A 20647-nucleotide genomic window follows, 5' to 3' on the forward strand; every position below is an offset into this window, starting at 1 on the left:
AGGGTTGAGACCCTCCCAAGGTCCTCTGACTTCTCTAGGTCTAGAGTTAACAAAGTTCTACAAACGACCAGAGGACGAGAATACATTAGGGCTCTCCAATTCCTCTAAATTGAAAGCCTAGTTGGACTCTCTGATTTCTTCATTAAAATTGTGGCTTTGCCGACTTCATTAAAGTTATAAAACCTCCCAATAAATGCCAAGATAAATCCCTGAGGAAATTGGTTCATAATTAAGATCACGAATTTACGAGAACTCACTCGATCAAAATGCGTAAAATTAAAGTACATAGATCAAGTATGTTAGGTCCGGGATAAACTCAAAACACTTCACGCCTAGTGCTTTAGGGTCTTATGCACATCCCATAATTTTTAGCTTAGCCGAGATATATATTTTTAATGATGTTTGAGATGATCGTGCGGGAACCTAGATTGGCAAACACAGGCTGACCCGTGATGTCGGACGATCGGATTCCTTAACGGTTATGAGGCAGATCAAGGGTCACGAAAAGTTCATGAAATTAATGTTTGAACCATGATTAATTATCATTAGTGGGATGTCGGACATTACTTCCAACATTTAAGCTTTGGAAATGAATGGATGACTCATTATGGTTTACAAGGAGTTACAATACATGTTATATAAAAAGGATCAGGGGAAAGGAAAAAGGAGGGAATTTGCATGATGATTAACATAAACAGGAGAAATCTTGGACCACCAACAATGGTGGCCACCGATCCATCCTAACATACCTCCTGTCGGGCAGGATGATTGTGACCTCACGTGACTAGCTTCGGGGAGGTTTCTCCAAATAATGTTTTAGCAAAAATACACACACACACACACACGCATGCGCACAAACACATACACATACAATCTTCTTGGATGGGTCATGTTAATTCTTCCATTGTTTCTGTTTTGTTAGACTAGGTGGTCTTGATAATGCTTTTACATAAGTTGTTTTATCTTCTGACTGGGGAACCATGAGTCCTTCTGAGGATGAAAGAATATGCAACAAGTATGGTGCTTCCATCATTCCTTTTTATGAATGTTTTTTTTTATATTATAGGCTTTTGTCTCCCATTTACTTCTTTTGAAATAAAGGTTTTGAAACGTTTTTCCATGACTCCTTCACAACTTCACCCTTCATGATGGATATATACGAGATTCTACCAATATTGGTGTGAGTATGTGAATGGAAGATCATGTGCGTTCCTCTTTCTTAACCTCTTCAAAGGTTGATGTGCCGACCTGTTCTCTTCGTATTAGATTGAGGGTCACTTTCTGTTGGGGAATAACTTTTTCATATATAATGAAAAAGACCTCTTTGTATCAAAATGGTCGGTTGGTGAAGTTTATCAATAATCTATATATATATATATATATATATATATATATATATATATATATATATATATATATATATATATATATATGGGGGAGCTACCCCAGTTGTAGGAGTTGATAAGAAACACTTGAAGCGTCTTGTCGATGTCTAGTTGTTGCTAAAAGCCCACTCTCGAAAAGAGATTAAAAAAACATTTTTCGTAAGCTTTGAATCTTTTGAGTTTTATGGTATTTGTAGCATGCATGCCTCTGATGTATATGTTTTCTTGTTAGTGTGAAAAATGCATGGATATTGAAGAACAACTCCATATTCTAAGACGGGGACTTAATCACTTTTAATTATATTTGTCAATCGTAGTTAGTATTCTCTAATTTCCTATTAAGAACATAAAAAAATAACGCTTAACACACCCCCAGTTTTGTTACTCACACATTGAGTTATAATCACAAGTGAAGTTGCTCTACTCTCCTAGGGTTTTTCCCTGCTTATGGTTTTTTCTTGTCATTTGGTTATCAGTTATTTTATCACTTGAGTAATTGAGTCTCCCCCTGATTAGATCATTGTGCGTTCTAGGGTTGAGGGTTTTTCATTAAAGTGTTTTCATATGCATAAATCATACACTTTGCGTAAAGTCGATGCGACATGGTTCAAGTCAATTAGTAAAAAAAGTGGATCAAGAAACCGATGAATCCATGATTCCATTAATACTAACACTCGATTCAATTATAAACACTTCGCTTTTCTTTAAAAAATAAATGTTAAAAGTGTGATTCGATTCGGGGATTAGAGGTGGATAATATTTTGCTTATGTTTTTTCACCCCTCTTTCCACCTCTAACTTTGTTTGCAAAGTAAATAATATTTTGCAAACAAAATTATAGGTGGATAGAGGGGTGGTTAAAAATCTACAATCACTAAACCAAGTTCTAACTGTCAAAGAATAACATGCAGATAATGTTGTGAAGAATTCTTGCCAGGAATTGAACGTGTACTTATTTTCTGATACAACTTTATCTATCATATTATAATTTTCTAATGCAGTTTAAAAAGTTATATATTCAATAAGGGATTGGAAAAACACTCAAACCACATAATATATAATAAACTCGTCTTTTAAATAAATATTAATAACAACATTCATAAAAAACATTCATCAACAATAAATCATAAACAACAAACACGATACAACAAACATATCAAGTCATATAATGGTTCAAAAATGTACAATACATGTCCCACAATGACGTGTCCACAATGAAATAACGACGAACCTAAAGTTAGAGTCACAAACTTATGTCTATCTTGAACAGATGTCATTCTGGATCTTTGACGCAAGTTTGCAACATTAACTTTAGCTTCATCCTCTTTATTGAAACAAGCATCCGTACCTACAAGTCAAAACAAGCAGAAAGTTCAAACATTATGAAACAAGTTATTGAAAAAAACTATAGTGAAAATGAACCTATAAATACCCATTGGCTAAGATTTGATGTTATGATTTCATTTTGGGGTTTCCATATGAGAGAGACGACTGACAGAGTTGTTAGGTTTTCGTTTTGAGAAAGATGAGTGAAAGAGTTGTTAGGGTTTTGTTTTGAGAGAGACAACTATTATGTACTAAAGCAAGAAATAATTTCGCTTATATATAAATAAGTATCACCTTTCACCACGATTGAAAATAAAAACCATGGTGATATATAAGATCAATCACATTATTATCATGATAAATGGCCAAATTATTGATGCAGGGATTCGAACCTTTTCACTCCATGTACATTTTACAACGGTTGTTCTATATGGCCGTTGTGACATGTCCTTTAGTAAATACAAAAAAAAAAGTGTCCAAAAATAAACTATTACCATGGTTTACACGATGACGTTGTAAAATTGGTATTACGAAAGGTCTATTTTGTAGTAGTGCAAGTTGTTGTTTTTTAACTTATAGCTTTTCTAAGCCACCCTATCAAGAATTTTTATCTGTTGTTTAAACTCTTTAAGCTTGAGTCGTTCTTTCGGTGACTTAGCCACATATTTAGTCAACTGACTTAAAAGATTAATCTTTCCATCCTATTTTGAGTTACGTAGATTGTTAGTTTTCTATTTGATACAAAAATTTAAGTTTATGGTTGATTTTGTAATTAGAAACGATTTAATTTTGGGGTTGGGGTACTAGAAGTGAATAGATTAAAAAACAAAAATTGAAAAATAAAATAGAAGCAAGAAAGAGTTCATATAATGCTTGAATAATAACTTCTTGGGAAAAAAAAGAAGAGAACTCAATCTTTTAGTATGCGTGAGTTAATAGTGGATTTTTGTGAGGATGGTTTTGAAATTAGAAAACTAGTAGGTACTTAACTTCAAAATTTAAGTCTACCGACCAAATATATCAAATCCTAACATAAGCCACGTTACAATATTTAAAAGGCCTCAAAAGTGTGTTTTCAAAGAGAAGTTAATTGACTCTTTATAGATTTTGAAAAATTATTTCTTGATAACAATTTTATGTGATTGAATGATTACCATGTTTCATTCAACAATAGGTGAAATGTGAGACTGAGAGATAGGCTGAGTACATAGGAAGTTGAATAAAAATTCTTTTGGTAGCTTTTAAGTAAGGAACGGAAGTAATATTTCTAGCTGAAATTGGTGTCTGTAATTGGTTTGACAAGTACTTTGTTCTATTAAAAGTCTCAGTTGCAAGCGAGTTCCTTTAAGATAAGCAACAATATAAGTTTAGGGTTGTAATAATTGTTTGTCATCATGTTATTTTATTAAACCTTTGCATATGTTTTTGGTTTAGCTTAATATAGCTTAGTTTTTTATTAAAATGGAAGAATAGTAAGAAGCTGAAGAAATACATAAAAGTCTAACTTTTGTGAAGAAAAAGAGAAATTCCCACTAGAAAAATTGTGCCGAAGATCATGCCACGATCACACGTAGAACAACACATTGCGCCATGATGAAAATCCATTTCGGTACGACCTAACCTTCAACTCATATTTTTATGGAGCGATGGAAAGGCATCGTGGCACATTTTTTTCTCAGCTCTGACGAATTTTGACGCCTATAAGAGAGAGAAACAAAGAATTTACAAGGGTAGGGCTTTTTAGCATATAAGAGGAGCAAATTAACACAGTTTTAAAATGCAATTTTTTCTATATTGAATATATTTCTTATAACTCCACAAGTATAAATCGTAAAAATGCCTTTTACCATAGAAAAAAGGACTAAAATCTCCATAATAAAATCTTCAGCGTTGATATCTATATAGTAAAATTATCAATTTTGTAACACATATCACTGTATTTACCACTCTAATTAATTAGTAAAGAAGGTGTGTTTAGGGTTTAGAAATTGGAGTGCTGATCAATTTTTCCATAGAGTCAAGTCCATGGTAGTTTCCCCACCAACCCAATTGAACCCTCTCTGCAACGCCGGTGGTGTCATAACCAACCCTTCCGCCATACTGTTTATCAAACCCGGCATATTGAAAACCTCCTCCTCATCCCAAAACAACCTCCCAGAATCTCCCTCCATGCAAACATTAATATCACAAACACAACCTAACGACTCTGAATCATTCTCAGCCGTCTCAGCAGAGAATGGCTCAGAGTCCTCGCACAACAAGAAATGTTTTTCACCCACTTTCATCGCGGCAAACTGAATCGACCTAATCGAAGAAGTTTGTGAATCAAGACGCGGCAAAGAAGTAGCCGAGTTAGGGAAATTTAAGCAAGCAGCTTCACCTCTAAAAGCTAAAGCTGCAACATCATAAGCTTTAGCTGCCATGTCGGGGTGAGAAAATGTTCCAAGCCAAACACGACGAGTTTTGTTGTTAGGATGTCGTAACTCACACACCCATTTTCCGTTTCTTTGTCTCACTCCTTTGTATATTGGGTGTCGTGTCTCATGGAACTTCTTCCTTCCATCTTTTCTTTTATTCATATTGTGTATATAGTAGTAATATTTATGTATCAATCTATTTACCGAGTAACCCTATATATATTGATACCTTATTAAATAAATAAAACAAGCGTGGCACATTTAAAATTTGCCCTAATGTGTGCGAGTGTGACACATGCAACTGTGTACGTATGAACGTGATTATTTAAATAAGAAAAAAGATCAGAGAAGTAGTAGTTAGTGACTATAAATAAGACACTTTTATGTGACTGTGTTGTGTAGTGAGTGGGGAACGTGAGGAAACTTGTGTGAAATGTTATGGCGTTGGACAAAGAAAGTGACAAAAAGTTATAATAGAACAAGAATGGTGTGAAAAGCGTGTTTAAATTGATTTGTTTTACTAATCGCGTGTTTAAAATGTTGGAACCATACTATATACATTAGTTTGTATTTTTTTAATAGTTTATGCTTCACGTGGGTGGGCCTGAAAACTTTATAGAAAATTAAGGCACGTGGTGGAAAATAGAGTAAACATAGGGTTATGCAATTTAACACACATTATTGTTTCGCATTATTCGAAAATTAAGGTTATATTATGCTTGTGTCTGTTTAAATTTTGATCCATATCATATTAGAATTAAAGATTATTTTAATTAATTTTTATAAAATTGATTTTTAGTACTATTATTTTAGATGGACTCTTTAGAGATTTTATATCTAACCTACCTGATATTTGAGATTTTTTTATTCCCTCTATCTTATAATATAAAAGAAAGATTGTTTTTTAAATTTACATACTCTACTAAATGATATTCTTAAATTCTCTATAATTTATTCATTTTTCTAATTTTATTCCTTAGAGCAATAAGTGTTATCCATGTTTTCTGAAACGAGATTCACTTGAGATCATTTCTTTGCGTTTAAGAAATGAATATATAGTTTAGTCGCCATAAAAGATATCTTAATAATCTTTATAATCAATTTGATTATAATAAAAATTATTCAGTGTGAGGAAATTGTACATAGTCTCAAGTTAAAGAATGTATTAAGATTAACTATGTGTCATCAATCTCTCTTCTCTTATCTGCCTTTTTTTTTTTAATTTGTGATTGATTTGAGTTCCATTTGGATCAAATCGAAAAAGATTTTAATCAATCAATATAATTCAAATCCTTCTATTTCTTGTGTTCCCTACAAATTATTTTTAGACAACAAAAATACGTGGCTAATACCACTAAAACCGTAGCCTACGGTTTCCTAGCCATGGATTATGTGGTTGGTGTATATTTCGTTAGAACATGATTTTCTTACCTCCAGAATTTAAACATTGTTTTCTTAAGCATGAAGAGACCACAATTTATGCGTTAATTTTAAGCCACGATTTTCTATAAGTAACAAAACATAACTGTCATTGAAACTAAAAAAACATTGTTTACTTTAAGCAATACATATATAATTGTGATATAGATTGAAAAGCCCACAAGTTTTAAAAAAGCAACACATAAAAATGTTGCATATAGATTGAAGAATATTTAAAGAAAAACTAGTTTTATCTAGCAAATCATAAATGTTGTTTCCTACATGTTAGACATTTGCAAATAATCTAAGACAAAAAATATATGTAATATCGGTATTGTACACTAAACTATTGAAGGTATATAATACCTTAGTACTCTTGATAGTGATTTTGTTATGGATACATCAAATTAAAACTGTCAAGAAAAACAAAAAAATTTTATCAAATGGTTTTTCTAGTCTGTTATATTCCAATTTAATAAAGTATACTTATCAATAATATATCATATTAACAAAGTCATCATAACCAAATGTAGAACCTTCTTTTATTTATTATTTATAAAACAGGACCTGCCAAATATTAATTTTAAAAGATTTTATTTGAGAGTGTAAGGAAGGGGAAGACTTGGAAAAAATAAAAGAAATTGGTAGGAAAAATAGAAGGATTTAAATATGGATATTGAAAATTTTATTTTTATTCAAAAATCAAAATTTCCTTAATTTAGAGAACTAAAAAAATTGTATTGGAGAAGGATTTTGGAAGGATATGGAAGATTTAGACAAAATGTTCAAATATAATTTTTGTTGTTATAATATTTCATAAATTAAAATTATGCTAATGATAAACACTATTTTATAATTCTTAACAAAAAAAACTAAATAATGTTAAAGATTTCTATATATTTAAAAAAAAAATTTAAAGTTTTTCCCTCTCCAAACTCCCAAACAAAATTTAAGAGTATTGTTTAATATAAAGCTTAAATTAACACTATAATAATATACACAAATCAAATACTATATTTAATTAAGAATTTGTTTAGGAATTTATAGGAGAATGGAGGGGAGGACTTTAAAAAAAGAGAAGGATTGAGTGGAAAAAACATAAGGATTAAGATGGAGATGGTTTTAGTGGATTTATTTTTATTAAAAAATCAAAATCTTTCTAATTTATGGAACTAAAAAATTGTATTGGAGAAAGAGTTTGAAGATTTTTGGAGGGTTCAAATAAATTATTCAAATATAACTTATATTTTTATAGTATTCCAAAATTTTAAAATAATTAATGATAAACATTTTCTATTATTTTATAAAAAAAATTCAAAAACTATTAAAAATTTCACTACGTTTTAATTTTTTTTTATTTACGTCTTCCTTTTTTTTTCAAACTCCCAAACAATGTCTATGAATATTATTTAACATAAAAGTTAAATCAATACCTTAATAAGATATAAAAAATCAATTTACAGATGTTATATCCAATAATAATATGGTCTACTTCTCCTCCTCCGGTGAAATTTTGCACACACACAGTAACTTCATCAAATTATAAGAGCATAATAGATAACAGGATTACAAATCATTCAGCAGTTGCATGATATCATCAAATGAACCTGTGATCTAATGTTCAAGATAAATAAATGATCATGATATTTCATGCCAATAACCATTAATAAATTCAAAAGCAATGCAAATCTTCATAATATATCTAAATGTGTATGATGTCACCTATGTAAGTAGTATATCTGATCTACTAGTTTATAGCGGTGGCCCGTTAAATTTCTAGGTTTTGCTAAAATTCTAATTCCGGATAAATAGAGACATATTATTGTACACAAGATGATGAAGATAGAAGAAGAGAGAGAAGTGACAATAGTAAACTTTCACTACTATGCTAAAACAGTTATAGGAAAATAGTTGCACACAAACTATTGTAAACAGAATGCACTTACAACTATTGACAGCCACATTAATTTATATACACAAACAATAATGTCATACAGACAACATACTAAATTACTGAATCATCCTTCAATATCATTCCTTAATTCAGGATTTAACTAATCAAAACTAATAACACCAATTTCATCTCTCAAGTAGAGAAATTGACCAGTCTTGATCGCTTTCGTCAGAACATCTGCCAGCTGTTTTGGGGTGCTATAGTGCATAACTTCTAACACTACATTCTAAACCTGATTTCTCTGAAAATGATACTTAGTGTCAATATGTTTTCTTCTCCCATGTAGCACTAGGTTCTTAGCAAGATTGATTGCAGACTTGCTACCAATCATCAACTTCAGATGTTTGTTTACCTTGATCTTCAGATCCAGCAGTAAACTCAGAAGTCAAACAGCTTGATATGCAACTACAACACCTGTAATGTATTCAGCTTCATAGGTTGACAAAGCAACAACTAGTTTTTTCTTGGAACACCAAGAAATAGGACATCTTAGATACTTAGAAAAGTATATCCAGAAGTACTTCTTCTGTCAACTCTATCTCCATACCAATTAGAGTCTGAGTAACACATTAGCTAGGAATTAGCCTTCTCAGCAGAAGGGAACAAAACTCCATCGTTCAAGGTCCCCTTAATATACCTCAGAACCCAGACAACAACTTCGTAATGAGACCACTTCGTTTTACTCATGAACCTACTAACCATTCCAACTACATAGCGAATGACAGGTCTAGTATTACACAAATATCTCAGAGAGCCAACCAACTACTTGAAATTTGTAGCATATACATCATCACCTTCAGAATCAGAATCCAATTTGTGATTTGTTTCTGCAGGTGTGACAACAACCTTACAATTCAGCAGCTCGAATCTCTTCAGAAGTTCAAGTTCATATTTCAGCTGATGAAAAATGATACCCTTCTCAGAGTACATAAACTCCACCTTTAGGAAACATACCATCTTTCTTAGATCAGTTATCTCAAACTCATTAATCAGCACCTTCTTGAACTTAGCTATCTCATATTCATAACTCCATGTTAGCAATATGTCGTCAACATAGAGACACAGCAGAATCATATTGCCTTCAGAAGTATACTGAACATAAATACCATACTCCATCTCACACTTTCTGAATCTTTGGAGCTTGAAAAATGAATTAATTTTCAGATTCCAAACTCTAGTAGCCTGTTTCAGTCCATACAACGCTTTATGTAACATATATATCATCACTTCTTGTAATGGACCATTCAAAAATTAAGATTTCATATCTAAATGTTTAGAAGCCAATTCATGTTAGCAGTTATCACAATGAATAATCTGATTGTCTCATGTCTCCCAATAGGAGAAAAAACCTCAAGGTAGTCTAACCCAGGTTTCTGTAGAAAATCACTTGCCATTAACCTTGCTCTGTGTTTTCTAATTGATCCATTTGGCTTCAGTTTCACCTTGAAAACCCATTTGTTGTTGATGGTTTTCTTGTCCTTTGGAAGCTCGGCCAACTTCCAAGTGTTGTTTCTTTCTATAGCCTCAAGTTCTTCTTTCATGGCCTTCAGCCACACTCTCTTTTTGAGTGCTTCCTCAGTACTCACTGGTTCATAGCCTACTAATATGGCACACTGAATGACTTCTCCTTTAGAGTCTACTTCAGTATCTTGCAGCATGTCAAACTTTGCAAACCTTGTTGGTATTTTTCTAATTATTTATGGCCTCTGAACTTGTTCAGAATCTTCTTCGGATGCTAGAACAGTATCAAATTCTGGAACCCCAGAAGTACCACCATCAGAGGCATGACCACCTTCAGAGTTTGGAATATTCCTAGCGCCTAGATCTCCACCAGAGTCTGAATAACTATCAGAATCTATATCAGAATCAGATTCACCTTCAGAGTCAAACTTTCCTTTAGAGTCAGACTCACCTTCATAATCATCTTCTGATTTTGACTCATCTTCAGAACCTTCAGATTCTGAAGTATATTCAGAAGTTAACTCACTAGAGTTTGATTGAGATTTACTCCAATCCCACGATTCTGATTCTTTCATAATGACATCTCTATTGTATTCAACCTTGTTAGTGACAAGGCAAAAGAGCTTATAAGCATGTGTACTGTGGTATCCTACAAGAAAAATAATTATGTTTTTGTCATCCAACTTCCCTCTCTTAGAATATGTAGCATGTTTGTAACAAACAGAACCAAACACCTTCATATGGATCACATTTTTCTTATCTCCAATCCATTTCTCTAAAGGAATAGTTTCCTTCAGCTTATTGATTGGACTCTTGTTGAGCACATATGTTGAGGTGGAAACAACTTCTCCCCACAAGGTGTGAGGTAGTTTCTTCTCCTTCAGCATGCTCCTTGTTATATCAAGCAAAGTTCGGTTTCTTCTTTCAGCAAGACCATTGTGTTGAGGAGTGAATGAAGCAGTCACCTCATGTTAAATTTCCTTCTCCTCACAAAACTTTCTGAACTCTGTAGAGTTATACTCACCTCCACCATCAATTTTGAGATATTTCAGCTTTTGACCACTCTGATTCTCAGCCTTGATTCTGAATTTCTTGAATTCAGCAAACACCTTGTGTTTAAAATTTATAAGGGATACCCGTGTCATTCTTGTGAACTCATCAACAAATGACACAAAAAAATATCCCTCCAAATTAAGGTACTGGAAATGGCGACACACATCAGAATGCACCACACAGAGCATGCTTTGCTCTTGGAGGAATTTCAGATGCAAATGACAGTCTTGGTTGCTTCCCTCTCATGCACACATTGCATGACTTTTATGGCTTCTTAATTGCAGGAATTCTATTTACCAATTTCTCTGAATTCATATGCCCTAAGCTTCTGAAGTTCAGATGACCAAATTTTTTGTGCCACTACTCACTTTCTTTCACAACACTTGTTGCATTAAGGCATTCAAAGTCTTCAATTTTAACATTCACTTTGAAAGTTCTATTCCTCCCATGCTTTGACTTTATAGCCAGCTTTTGATTACAGTCATACAACTTTGAAAGATCGTTCTTCATGGTAATTGAAAATCCTTTCTCAATTAATTGACATACACTCATCAGATTGCTTTTCATGCCAGGAACATACCACACATTCTAAATCAATTTTGTTTTACCATTATTTAGAACTACTTTACATTTCCCATACCTTCAGCATTGAGGTATTTATCATCAGCACATATGATATTTCTCCTCTTTCTAGAGTCAAACTCAACCAGCCATTTCTTATTCCAGTAAGATGATTTGAGCAACCAATGTCCATATACCACCAGTCTGCCAAATACGCATCATCAGATTCAAAAGTCATCAATAACACAAATTCATCATCAGAAACTCCTCTAGCTACATTTGCATCTTCTAACTTCCTTTTCTTGGTTGACTAACAATCAACAAAGAAGTGGCCAAACTTCTTACAATAGTAACACTGAACTTTCCGCTTGTTATACTCCTCATTCCCCTTATGAGCACTCTTCTTCCTTTCAGAAGTTGAGGTTTCTGACTTCTGAACACCATCAGAACTCTTCCAGGCTTCTGACCAAGCCTGCTTCTGATATTTCTTACCAGAAGTTGCTTTCAGAGCCTTCTACTCTACCTCCATTTCAGAGTTTCTCTTAGTAAGACACAACTCTTGTGCTTCTAGATTGCTTTGCATCTCTTCAATTCTCATGGTGCTAAGACCTTTAGAATGTTCAACTTCTACCACAATGTAATCAAACTGAGGAGTAAGAGACCTAAGTACCTTCTGAATGATACTTTCTTCAAAGAGATTTTATCCATGCGACTTTATCTCATTTGTGATAATAATTACTCTAGAGATGTAGTCAGGTACCTTCCCATTGTTCTCCATTCTAAGAATCTCATACTGCTTACATAGATACTGAAGTTTTACCTCCTTCACTGATGCATCACCAACATAGAAGTGTGTCCCATGCAGCATTCGCCGTCATCAAATAATTGATTTTCTAAAATACATTCACATTCACAAACTAATGAATGTATAGCAACGCCTTATGATCCTTCTTCCTCATATCACACTGAGCATTTCTCTATGCATCTGCTGCATTTTATGGAAGTGCAACCAGAAAGTAATCTTCGTTGACGAAATCAAGAACATCTTGAGCGCCAAACATCACACACATCTGAATCATCCACTGATTCCAGTTCTTTCCATTGAACACTAGAAGCATAGTACTCATATTACCGTTTCCATTCACCTTCAAATTTGTGCAAATCACTCAGATTTCACCAAACACTAGTGTCTTCCAATCTTGCAGAGTCAAGAAATATTATTTTGTTAGGATTCCGATTAAGAAATTCAACACGAACTCAAGAAACGAAAACAATCATATAACACCTCATTGTTCCCTTGTGTTTCCCTGTGGATCTGAATTGGAGCTCTAGATATCAATTGTTGGTGAACAAGATGAAGAAGATGAAGATAGAATAAGAGAGAGAAGAGAGAATAACAAACTTCTACTACTATGCTAAAACGGTAGTAAAATGGTTGCTCACACACTGTTGTACAAAGATTATGCATACAACTATTGACATCTACATTAGTTTATATACAAAAACAATAATGCCACTTAGGTAACATACTAAAATACTGAATTACCCTTCAACATAGTTTACACACGAACAAAAATAAAGTACCCTCCAACCTATCATGACTTCCTCTTCTATATTAAATTGCATCAAATCAACATAAACAATAGGGTAAAATGATTCAAGGGTCATCACGTTATGAATTAATGAGAGGTGTTCTCCTAGTAAAGTTACCAGATTATCAATTTGTAAGAAAATGAGATTTGTCTGTTAAAAAAAAAATACTAATAAATGATCAAGGATAATCATGTATGAAAAGATAACATAATAACCTGAATTGAATCACAAGATCTTGAGGTAGGTTTAAGGAAATGTCCTTCGCGACCATCACATACAATGTCAAAACTCAAAATGTGAAACTAATCCATATTTGAATATTCTCTCTATGGAGCATGATAAATCATGTCGTAATACCTATGACATTGTTATAGGAATAAAAGTAAAATCTAAAAGTTTGGGATTCCAAATTTCCAAAAACTCTCTTAAAGGATAATTTTTTATATTGCCATGAGAAAAACGATACAAGAAATTGAACTCTAACTGGTAGTGAGACAACTCTTTTGTTGGATCATATTTTCCTATATCCACGAATTCCCGTATTCACATATTCGACATGTTTTCAACCGTTGGATCAAGATCAAACGGTTGAAATTTAAGTTTAATATTTTTATTTTAAGACAAATTAGAAATTATATTTAAATAAAGATTGTTTGCTGTTGATCTTGTTGAGAAAAACAAGTGTGAGTTGGAATGGTTGAGAATCAAGTGTGAGGTGTAAGTCCCATATTGATTAGAAAAGTGAAGATTGACCAATTTATAAGTGAGAAAACACATACACCTATTGAAGCTAGCCGGAATATACCCGAACGCGTTGCACGGTCAAACATACAACATAGTCGCCACTAAACTTTATTTATCCTAAAAGAGGGAAGGGAAAATATTGATAAAACCTAAGCGGAAAAGAGAAACGGGTAAGGAAGTCGGTTATGAAAGGGGGAGATATTAGCACCCCTCATATCCATGATACTCCATGGAAACTGTTTTGAATGTTTTGCTTGGATGGGTGTTGATATCTTTATGTACCTGTAAAATAGAAAATGGGTTAGGAAAAGAGTGCTCGAGGAGGATTGAGGCCTTCATGCCTACGTATTCTCACAGTGCAATAAAAAATTCAGAGCCTCGTAGTTTGTAGAACTAGAGAGAGAAAGGGGGAAAATAAGGAAAGTGCTCGCCAAAGATTCACATCCTCGTGCCTACGTATTCTCATAGTACAATGAAAAAGTCAGAGCTCCGTAGTTCGGATGACTAAGACTGAAAAAAAGATAGATTGGGGTTGGTGTTTAAAACGAAATGGCTACAAACTGACTGAGGTGGTGTTTAAACAAAAAGGAGGGGCTTTCCTAAGAAACTGAGACTAATGAGGCAAGGGAAAGAAAACAGGAACTTGTCAAAGCATGGCGACTAACATGACAAGGATATTCCCAAAGAATGGGACTAACATGGTAAGAGAAAAAGAAGGAACTTATCAAAGCATGGGACTAACATAGTAAAGGAAAAAAGAACAAGAACTTGTCAAAGCATGAGACTAGCATGACAAGCATCTTACCAAAGCACTGGGACTGACATGGTAAGGGAATGGTATCAAAACCAAGAAAGGGGTGTATAACCACTTAAGGTGTCAACCCAAAAAAATGAGGGGTAAAGGTATATAACCAATGAAGGTGTCAACCTAAATTGTGGTGTTTAAACCAAAGAGAAAAATAAAACTAGTGTTTAAACCAAGAAAGGGGTGTATAACTATGAAGGTGTCAATCCAAATTGTGGTGTTTAAACTAAAGAGCAAAAGAAAAGTGGTGCCAAAACCAAGAGAGGGGTGTATAACCATGAAGGTGTCAACCTAAATTGTGGTGTTTAAACGAAAAATAAAAATAAAAGTGGTGTCAAAACCAAGAGAGGTGTGTATAACCATGAAGATGTCAACCCAAATTATGGTGTTTAAACTAAAGAGAAAAAGAAAAGTGAGCCACATGGCTAACTACAGACTTGACAGTGAATTGATTTGAATTGCACTAAAGTCTATGAATAGAGGAAAATACTTTGGGAAACTAGGGTCTAGACCCTGTACACAGATGTACTCTAAACAAGGGTAGGAAAGTTTCCTTCTTATCATTCCATATTTCATAAGGCTCATGGCATGATATTCCAATCATGACTGGCAAGTTATTATAGCAGGTCCTCATGAATGCTCTGTGGGGATGAGGCAGATGATTGATGCTTTGACCGGTGCTTGAGGTCTTGTACTTGTTGGAAAGTTGAGCTCTAAATAAACAAATACAAGTCTCATCAAGTGACCAAAAGAATTTTTATTACTTGACAAAGACAAAGGGAATGTGTACGAAGTCAAAGGATTTAGTTAATCAAATAGAATTTGATCAAACTAAATCAAAGGGAAAGAGATGGATAAAACACAATGCATGATCATACAAATACTATCATAGGGCCTCATTGTTAGGTAGCCCAAGAAAAAGCCATGTGTGTGCAAATGTGTGTTAAGCCTAGGTCTCATTGTTAGGTAGCCCAAGAGAAAGTCATGTGTGTGCAAATGTGTGCTAAGCCTAGGTCTCATTGTTAGGTAGCCCAAGAGAAAGTCATGTGTGTTCTAATGCGTGCTAACCTAAATAGATGAATGTGATAAGAATAGGCATAAGGAAATGAACAAATGATAAGATAACAAAAACATAAGTTCAAAAGTTCAATAGGTGATCAAGGGGCAAGATATCAATAGGTCAATGCATCCAAGATCAAGCAAAGGCCTAAGGTCCTAAGTATAAAGTCCAAAGTCCAAAGTCCAAAGTATCACAATATCACTCCAAGTCAAGCATAGGTTTTAAGGATCAATCCTATCCATGTTATCATGTTTTTATTCATCGATATTATCAAGCAAATCAAACACAAGATAAGAAGCATAAGATTAATAAGACAAGATGAATAATGTATGTAGTGAGATGATGAATGAGGCATAAAAGTAAATCGCAAGAAAGAAATTGCAAGAAAGTAAAGTGTTAGAGGTTTAGGTGTTAGATGTTAGAAAAAAAATTCAAGTCATCAAATTAGGATCATCTATCAACAAGTAAAAGGACTCAAACATATGATACACCAATGAATGATCTACCACTAACTCAAAATGTCCAAAATATGGTAAAATGATCATCTATCAATATATTGAATTAGAGAAGATTGAATCAACCAAAGGACCATCTATGAATGATTTGAAATGTTGAAGATTTGATCAATCAAGCATTCACTCAAGGAAAGTCAAAAGAAATGACAAAATTAAAATTAAAAAACGAAATAAAAAGGTTATAAAATGGTTTAAAATGGAAAATTAAAGAGAAAATTCCAAACCTTAAGCAAATCATTGAATAAATGGCCAAGAAAAATACAAGAAGTCCCATATATTGCACATGAATAGATCTCAAAAGTTGGATGCAAAAAGTTTTAAAAATGATTGAAAAATAAATTGTAAAAAGAAATTAAAAAGAAAATTAAATAAAAATATTAATAAATGCAAAAATTATTTTAAAAATTGTAAAAAAAAGTATGTGATACAAAATATTTTTAGAGACTTTGTGTAAAAAATTTGGATAAAAAATATTTAAAAATGAGAGAGAAAGTAATTAGAGAATAAAATAAAAAATAAAAAATAAAAGAAAAAGAAATTAGGGCCCCAACAGCTACTAAGATTCAAAAAAAGCGTGTGGAAGGATCTGATTGGCTGGATTCAAATGTTTTACATCAAGGCGCGCAAACCTGACTTCATCTTCAACCTTTGCTCAATTTCTACAAATCATTGTGTTTTTAGCAACACATAAGCATGGAGTTAGCTTCACAACACATCATCGTTCATGTCTCCCTGCGTCAGACCCATTGATTGGCTCTGAGCAGGGATAGTTTTGCTCAAGAACACGAAGAACCCTAAGTGTTCAAAGTAATATTAAATGACTAATATGAAAGATAGATTAATGAAAGATAAATTAATGGTAGGATATGGCTTTTTATCAGAGGTTCCAAGGAAAAGTAATGATGCAGTTAGCTTCAGATGATGTCAATGGAGCTGTATGGGCAAATATTTGAGGTTGAAAGGGCTTGAATTCAAGAAACCACAAACTGGTTTTTGAGTGATATTGGGTTCAAGCGAGGCATGTTTTTTCAGCCTATTCAAGCTTACAAATAAAGACAAAATGATCCTCTACTTATAGGAAATGAAATGGGAAGCTCACACATGGCAACCAAATCTGAATTGTCTGAATTAGGATTGACATTTTGGAAAATTATACTCGTGTGAAGTGAGCCATGGAATGCGTGAATTGATGATGAAACCTGGTCATTTTATGTTGGGTTGCACGTGTTTTAGCATCAGAAACAAGTTTCACATGTGCAAGTGGTACCAATATGAGACATGACCTATAATTGCACATTTTGGGCATCAGGCAAAATAGGGTTCAACATGCCATGTTTGAAGTTAGGCTAAATGAAATCCACTCGTGTGTTTTATGATTTTCTTTGTGCCTTTTGTTCACTTAAATTCCATGAATTCAATGCAAAAAGAACCAACTCAAAAGGAGGTATGAGGGGAAAATGACAAGTGTTGAAAGTTGAGGTCATGGCATGCCTCTAGGTTAGGCATTTGGTCAAGTAGTCTTGGCACATTTTGGGCATCTTGAGGCCCCAAGTTCATAACACCATAAATTTTGATTCTCTCGTGCATTTTAAGCCAAACTTAGACCAAATGAACTTTGACATAAGCTTAACAAAAGTAAAAATGAATGGGATCAAAAAGATACTTGAGCTGAAAATGGCATGGCTGTCAAGTGGGGGTCATGACAAGGTTTTGGCCTATTTTGGAAACTTCTCCCCCTTCCAAAATTGAGGTCCTTAGGAGTTGAGTTGATGCTTTAGACTTGAAGAAAAGTTGTAGAGGAACTCCTTAGGAACATTTGGCTCAAAGAAGCTTGTCAATTGGTTGAAAATTGAAGAAGTTATGGGGTTTGGACCAAAAGTGAGTCATACTTGCAAATTCGGTCAACCAAACTTGTGCTAACTTATGCCAACTTGAAGTTCTCTTGCATCCCAAGTCAAATTGATGATGAAATTAGAATTCTATGAATAAAACTTAATTAAAGCTTGAATGATCTTGAGTATGACTTGATGATTGGATGAAATTGCATGGAAATAAACACATGAACCACCATTGAATCAATGAACCACACTTGCATCTTTCTTGACCAAAGTGACCTTTGAATTGAGGCATGATTACCTACATGAACAAGGGAACAAAAAATGCCATCTCTTATGATGCTTTGGTTATTTGAAAAGTGAAACATAGTGAAAAACCCTAATGTTAATATCAAACTAAAGAACATGGCCAAGCTTCTGAATCCATGACCAAATGCAATGGTCATGCTAAAGTTATGAATGCATGATATGACTCCATGTATGCAAATGAAAAAAAGAAAAAGGTAGAAAAAAGGAGGGTAAATTTTGGGATATGATACATATCACCTTAAGGTTTTGGGTGAATATATGGTGTGTCTCTCACAAGGTGTGTTTCACCTAAAAAATGGCCCCAATATAAAAAAATGCTCCCTAAATTTAGACCCCTAAATTGATGACCTAACGGTAGTATCATAAGCCTTTGGTTCAAGTGGGGGACCGACTTCCTTCTACCAAATCTCATCCCCACATGGTGGTTGGTAGGAAGCATTCCCTGTTGAAAAAGTGTCAACGACGATACAATTGTATGTGGATGAAGGGGCTTCCGCTTGAGGGAGAGTATTGTGGATAAACTCACATTTGAAGGGGGGATGTTATGAAAAATAAGTGTGTGTGGGAAGGGTTGAGAATCAAGTGTGAGGTGGAAGTCCCACATTGATGAGAAAAATGGAGATTTAACACATTAAAAGTGAGAGAACCCATACACACATCACCTTCAGGTTTTAGGTGAATATGTGGTGTGTCTCTCACAAGGTGTGTTGCTCATGAAAAAGGGCCTAAATGTAAAAAATGATCCCTCATGTTAACCCCTCAAATTAATGAACTAACAGATCCAACAACCGAAAATATGTCGAATACGTGAATGCGGGAAATACTTGACTCTAGTGAATCTGATTTCCTTTTTGTTATCTTATTATATTTTCCAACTAGAATTTCAATCAATCCTTGGCAATTATATTATAAAAATTACAATTATTTCATAAACTATGAAGTTATTCTTGCCAGTACCATAAAGTTGGATACTTCTATCAAGTCACATAGAAGGAAAACACTATTTAGGTAATACAGCTACCTCGCTCAGAAAGGTAAGACAATTCATAGACTTCTTGGCTAAGTTACTTCCTAGTGAAGGAAGGGTTTGCTCGTTAGCCGAGAAAGGAAGGCTTTCTAAGCGAAGTATGGAGGGAAAATCCCAATTGGGGATGAACGGGACATGAGGTGAAGAAAAACAAGCTTGATAGGGGAGCTAAACGTCTTGCTAAGCGAGAATGCCTTAATAAAACTCTATAAATAGTAGTCGTATCCATTCATTTGGAGATGAATTTGGTTATCATTTTAGGATAATTTTATACCAAAATCTCAAAATCACACCAGGAGTGAAAGGAAGAGGGAAGATCAAAGGAGGAAGTGTTGTTCGAGAAATTGACACAAATGTTATTCAAATTCATGCTTCTAGATCATCATTGAATAACTACTATGAATAAGAGTGGCTAATTTCTTCTTTATTAGGGTTAGATGTAGTCTTCTAAATACTCGTGTATCAATCTTGATCATGGCATTTTATATAATTCTAGTTATGCTTTAATATTGATAATCACCTTCATTCTTAATGTTTGTTTTAGAGTACCTAACTAAAACACATTTTTATGGTTTTGAATTGATATTGAGAAATACTTTTCTTTACTAGATAAAAGATTTTCATCTGTAAGATACTACACTCTAGTGATAGATTTAGGTTTAGTATCCTATATAATGAAATATAAATGATTTCATGTTGTTGATTGAGAGATAAACAACGAACACATCGCGATTGGTGGTAATATTAATTGCTCATTATTGAAAATGGATATTACTACACTATAGTACATGAGGATAGAACGATGAAATCTAACCACAACAAACTTCCCCTTCCATTAAAACTCCAATTTCATATATCGTTATTTCATTATTAAGTTTTACGACAAACAAACCTCTCCGAACTTTTTTTTAAATCATAGAAATAATTGAACGACTTTTAAAATCGCATCATTTCATATGAAGACTATAATCTCAAATACTTACTTTTGTTACTGGCAACAAATACCCGCCATGCTTTCAAATTTCGGTAAGGAAATACTTAGGGAAATGATATATTTTAGTTGAGAAATACAATTATCAAAACAAAACTCCAACATATTGGAACCACAACTTAAATACAAATGATCACAATTTAATATGAGTAAAGATACAAGTCTAATTCAAATAGTTAAAGGAAAAATATCT

General features: G+C 33.5%; 2 protein-coding genes across 2 annotated transcripts; both read right to left on the minus strand.

Annotated features, from left to right (window-relative positions):
• Positions 1-4560: 4560 nt before the first annotated feature.
• Positions 4561-5299, minus strand: LOC127093498 (dehydration-responsive element-binding protein 1B). Its single transcript, XM_051032441.1, has one exon. It carries the CDS (start codon positions 5287-5289, stop codon positions 4711-4713), a length of 579 nt encoding a protein of 192 aa, XP_050888398.1. The 5' UTR covers positions 5290-5299; the 3' UTR covers positions 4561-4710.
• A 4466-nt stretch (positions 5300-9765) lies between these two features.
• On the minus strand, positions 9766-10158 carry LOC127094377 (uncharacterized mitochondrial protein AtMg00820-like). The gene has a single exon (XM_051033218.1). It carries the CDS (start codon positions 10156-10158, stop codon positions 9766-9768), a length of 393 nt encoding a protein of 130 aa, XP_050889175.1.
• Positions 10159-20647: the final 10489 nt, after the last annotated feature.

Source organism: Lathyrus oleraceus, chromosome 6 (genome assembly GCF_024323335.1).
Source record: "Lathyrus oleraceus cultivar Zhongwan6 chromosome 6, CAAS_Psat_ZW6_1.0, whole genome shotgun sequence".
In the NCBI taxonomy this organism is placed as follows: Eukaryota; Viridiplantae; Streptophyta; class Magnoliopsida; order Fabales; family Fabaceae; genus Lathyrus; species Lathyrus oleraceus.